Here is a 4,804-nt window from a genome sequence, read left to right as displayed (position 1 = left end):
CCCTTTCAGCCTTGTCAGGAGACAACTGTTACGAATTCTCCCAGTGAAGAAACTTCGTTCTATTGACAGCCTAGGGAAGTCCATTTGATAAGAACCCTTCCAGTTGGTTCGAGACCGTTTCAAGCTCCCCCATACAAACAGCCCTCATCGCCCAAATTACACAACCCTGTTCCCTTTCCCTTCACAGGTCTCATACAACAAATGCCCATCATCATCATCTTTCGTCCCATAGTTACACACACAGCCTTTCCAAAGCCACACAGACACACACACCTCTTTCCCTCCTCATAACTTTTTAATCCCCCATCATGAATCAAAATTGAGGCCGCCCCAGGCTTTCAGGAGTGGGAGGCAGCAGGCGTAACCGAACAAACAGTCTTATACGTCGTCGTGGCCGTCCCAACCCTCACAATCGTCGAAATGATCTTGGCCGGACAGTGCACCGCCGGCACCGCCGTGATGCGAACGTCCGTGCAGCCGTGGCAGTCCACCGAGCGCGTCGCCGTCGCGGTGGACGAGTATATGCTCAGGGTGCCGTCCCAGGAGCACTGCGGCCAGTAAGGGGGCGTGGAGAGGCGCGATAGGGTGAGGGTGCTGGTGGTTGTGCAGCCGCCGCCGGTTGTGTTGTTGTTGGCTTCCGGGGCATTTTCGTGGTCTTCTTCTCCCAACAAGGCGGCGGCGGTGGCTGGGTTTGTGGCGAGGAGGGATAGGGTCAGGGCGAGGAGGAGGGTTTTGGTGGTTGAGGGGGCCATTTTTTCTTTTTTTTTCCTCCTGGGATGGTGAAGATGGGAGGTTTGTTTTGTTTGAACTGAGTTGGGGATTCTGAGAAGCTGAGAGTTGACGCGAGTTGGATTGGGTTCTTTTTTTCGTCAGTCAGGAAGTGCTGAGAAAAAGGGGGGCAGACGTAGGGCGATGTCTGTTTAATCCGCTGGCGACCTCGATCGTTCTTATAGGCTTATTCTCTCGCCGGGAGAGTAAAGAATCAAGACAAACGCTGTGTTACTTCAACGCTCGAAGAAGTTTCAGCATTCAACGAGCAGCCGGAAAAGACGGCACTGGTGTGCAAGGAGTACAAGTAAGACAGTCGACGTGGAGTTACTGTATCAAGTTGAGTCAAAACCTGGTGATGTGGCAGCTGAGAGACAAATTGTCTTGCTTCTCCGCAGATAATGGTAGCCAGAAAGCGGGTACGAAGCAAGGGAGGCGTATCTTTAGAGTAGCGAGTCTCATTGATTTTCATCTTTCAGAAACAAACAAAAGTGCGTGATAGAGTAGCGTCTTCGGGCAACTATCTTTCTTTGACAGCATCATCCAGTTCGATCATCAAAACTGCACGACATCAAACCCCAAATCATCCATCAACTCAGCCCCCTCGAAATCAGCCTCCCACTGCGGAAACGAAATCCCCTGCCCACCACCATCATCCCAGTTCCATTCCTGCATCCAGTCCATCGCCATGCTCGTCACCGAAGCCTCGTCCAGCACCGCGCCCGCCCCGCCGTCCTCCCACTCGCTCCTCGGCAGGCCCTCCCGCTCGGCCACCCCCTTGAGGATCTCCAGGCACTGCTGGCTGATGTCGAGGGCCGCCTGGAACATCATGCGCGTCTTGTGCTTGGCGTCGACGCCCTGCTCCAGCGCCTTGACGTGCGCGAGGCACGCCGTCATGAGGATGATGCCCTTGATGTTGGTCTCTCCCGCGCGCACCCGCTCGAGCGACCACGTCCGCGTGGCGTTGAGGCGCGCATGCAGGTTGGCGCTGCCGACGGTCGGGAGGTAGCCCAGGCTGGTGGCCTGGCCGGCCTTGGCGTTGAGCAGCTCGATCTGGATGATGATCATGGCCTGCGTCGCGACGTTGCGGAAGAAGCCGGTGCCGTTGGTGACGAGCCGCTTGAGGTCGGCGTCCATGGCCTTGGCCGCCGTCTCCTTGTCTCCCGTCCAGGCGTCGGGCAGGCCCCAGATGTGGGTGATCTTCATTGCGCTGTCGAGACACATCTGGCGGGAGAAGAAGAACCTGGCGTCGTCTAGATGCTTGACGATGACGGGCTGGTGAAGGGCGTGGAAGCAGCGGTAGAGGAGGATCTCCGTCACCAGGACATGGAACGGCGTGATTGGTGAGTGCGGTGCGGCTTGGAGAGAGAGCAGGGTTTCTGAGACGGCGCGGCAGGACTTTGTCAGGTCTGAATTCAGTCGCAGCGTCTCCTCGTAGTGATCGCCCGGTTTGGTGCTGTTGACGTGGGTGATGAGGTTCATGCGCAGGGGTATCGTGGCCACCAGAGCCCGCAGAACGGAAGTCTGGGTTGGCACCTTTGGGCTCTTGACAGTCAGCCTGGCGCTGTCCTTTTCATCTGTAAGCTCGTCGTCGTTGAGATTGGCGGGAGGAAGGGTATCGTAGTGTGCTGTGGAGAGCAGTGGCGAGCCGCCGCCTTCAAAGGAGAACTGCAAGTTCAGCTCCAGCACAGTCGCCCACAGACGACGCCGCATCTCGGCTCGATACACCGTCAGATCCCCCAGATATTGGGGATCGCGATGGAGACCAACGAACATGGCGTTCCTCACCAGGTTTCCGGCCATCATCCAGACCATGTCCGCGCCGACGTTGCACGTCGACTTGGCGAGGAGCAGCAGACACTGGATCTGTATGCCTTCCATGTTGATCCTCTTCTTCTCCGGCGGCATCATCAGCCACATCTGCGCCTCGAAAATCCACTGCGTCGCCATGGGCCTCAGGGAGAAGACATCGTCGTACAGCGCCGCCCCAAGAGCCATGACGAGCTGGAGGAGGATCGCAAAGGACTCGTTGGACGGGTGGCTGTCCTCCCAGAACCGCGCGTAGTCGGCCCGGAACGTCGGAATGTGGACGACGCGGAAGACGCCTTCAAAGGTGCGGAGATAGTTGTCGACCAGCACGTCCGCCAGCTCCCGCTCGGGGATTTGCGCCCCCAGGTTGGTGGAGGAGAGAGGCCGGAGGCGGTTCTTCTTGATCTTGCGGCCGAGGGCCTTGCATCTGCCGAGCGTGGCCCATAGCTCGCCCTGGTTGACCTTTTCCTGGCCGACAAGGTCCTGCTCAACAGTGAGCTGGGCGGGGATCGCATTAGTGTCACATACATCTGATGTGAAGAGGAAGCAAGAGGAGGAGACAAGATTTACAATGTTGACTCCGTACAGCCAGTGGCTGTGCCCGTAGAACCGAGACTTGGCCACGAATCCCTCCGCCGGCTCCGTCATCTCCGGAGCAGCCTGGAGCCGCTTCTGCGCGTCCGGGGCATCGCTGAGGCGCAGAGCCTTGGCAAGCCTCTCCTCGAGCTGCTGAACCCGCGCAACCAGCCAGTCGACGTTGGGTGAGGAGGCGGCTGACGAAGTCCCGGCGTTGGAGCTGACCAGCTTAGAGGACGCGCTGGTGGAGTCGAGACTGGTGCTGAAAGAAGGGAGATCCGAATGCAAGACGCCGCTGCTGTCGAATGTCTCGGGTCGGGGTTCGGCTGCTTTGAGGTTCCTCAACGGCTTGTGAGGCTTTGCCGATCCTCCGTCGACAGCAGCTGCAGCATCACCGCCGCCATTGGAATTGTTGATACTACTACTACCGCCATTGCCGATGGTGTTTGCTGCGAGATCCAGCTTCTTGGCTCGCCACGCAGGGATGTGAACCGGCGCATAAGTGCAGCTCGGGGCGTTGGACTCGACGCACTTGTTGCACGGCTGGGAGCGGTCGCAGCGGACCTTTCGTCTCCTGCACTGCTCGCACGAGAGTGGCGGGCGACGACGTTTCTTTTCGGGCACGTTATTTGGAGGGTTATGGACGGTGGGGGGATCTTGCTGTTGAGGCTGCGGTTGCTGGAACAAGAGATCCATGGTGATTTGACTTCGTGCTTTGATACTTGGGTGACTGTGGGACTTGGTGTTTTCTGTCTACATGTAGGGCCAGAATGCCCAATTCCACTTGGAACACGAAATGACGGTTGAACGAGAATCGAACCCTCAAAGTATCAAAGACTGTATGTATGAGTTGACGACAAGCTTACATGAATCCTCAGTGAGCGATGACGACGACCTTGAATCCTTCTGTTCAAGCGTGAAGTTGAAGCTCGGAAAGCGGCGAATTCGACACCGTTTCGGTGTTTTGGCGGGCCGCTCATTGGTTGGCCTCTGCCAATTCACCGAGCGCTGCAAGTACTACTTTTGTACAATCACAAGCTGATAGCACAGCAAAACAGCAACAGGCATCACGAAGGGCGCGGCACTTGAAGGAGACGAATAAAACTCATTTGTAACTGCAGATAGGTAAGCAAAATTAGTACGATTCCAATACCATTCTTCTTCTTTGGCTTTCTGCATGTCTGATGCCAGTGACCTCCGACTTCCAACCCAAACGCTTACTACGCGCGCCTTATGTATCAGTTGCGTCCTCGACACATGTGCAAGGTAAGGGACGTTACGATATAAGCTGTACGAAGCATCGACTGCCATATTATCCCGTGCTAACAGCAAATCGTGAGTAGAAAGTCTTCCCTTTTGCCTCTTGAGTCGGAGCTTGTGTCTTAAAAGCAAGTGCTCAGTCGCCAGCAATAAGAGCCCGCCAATTAGTCAATACGTTGGAAAGAGTGCAGATACTAACCACTCCATGTGGGCGGGTCCCCGTAACTGCATCCAAGTCAAATCGCTTTCAGGATGCTCTCTCAGGGTCGGATCGCAAAGCCAGGGCCCGAGAGCATCTTGTAGCAGGGCCGCAAGCTTGTTGCTACTAGTACTACCACCCAGGGTGGTCCATGGTAACGTTCAGTCAAGCTTGGAAACCTTCCTCTTACGA

The 4,804-nt window shown here is 56.3% G+C and overlaps 2 protein-coding genes across 2 annotated transcripts; both read right to left on the bottom strand.

Annotated features, from left to right (window-relative positions):
• Window positions 1-338: 338 nt before the first annotated feature.
• BBK36DRAFT_3601 (hypothetical protein) lies at window positions 339-752 on the bottom strand (the record flags this gene model as incomplete). The annotated part of the gene is made up of 1 exon (XM_024898037.1): window positions 339-752. The coding sequence occupies one exon, from the start codon at window positions 750-752 to the stop codon at window positions 339-341; it is 414 nt and encodes a 137-aa protein (XP_024750912.1).
• A 571-nt stretch (window positions 753-1,323) lies between these two features.
• On the bottom strand, window positions 1,324-3,849 carry BBK36DRAFT_1197184 (N-terminal binuclear Zn cluster-containing/DNA binding domain-containing protein; the record flags this gene model as incomplete). The annotated part of the gene is made up of 3 exons (XM_024896973.1): window positions 1,324-3,075; window positions 3,148-3,415; window positions 3,500-3,849. 3 exons carry the CDS (start codon window positions 3,847-3,849, stop codon window positions 1,324-1,326), a joined length of 2,370 nt encoding a protein of 789 aa, XP_024750911.1.
• Between the last annotated feature and the right edge of the window lie 955 nt (window positions 3,850-4,804).

This window comes from Trichoderma citrinoviride (assembly GCF_003025115.1).
Source record: "Trichoderma citrinoviride strain TUCIM 6016 unplaced genomic scaffold BBK36scaffold_5, whole genome shotgun sequence".
Taxonomy (NCBI): Eukaryota; Fungi; Ascomycota; class Sordariomycetes; order Hypocreales; family Hypocreaceae; genus Trichoderma; species Trichoderma citrinoviride.
The sequence above is the reverse complement of the archived record's forward strand: the minus strand, read 5'-3'. Positions and strand labels throughout refer to the sequence as shown.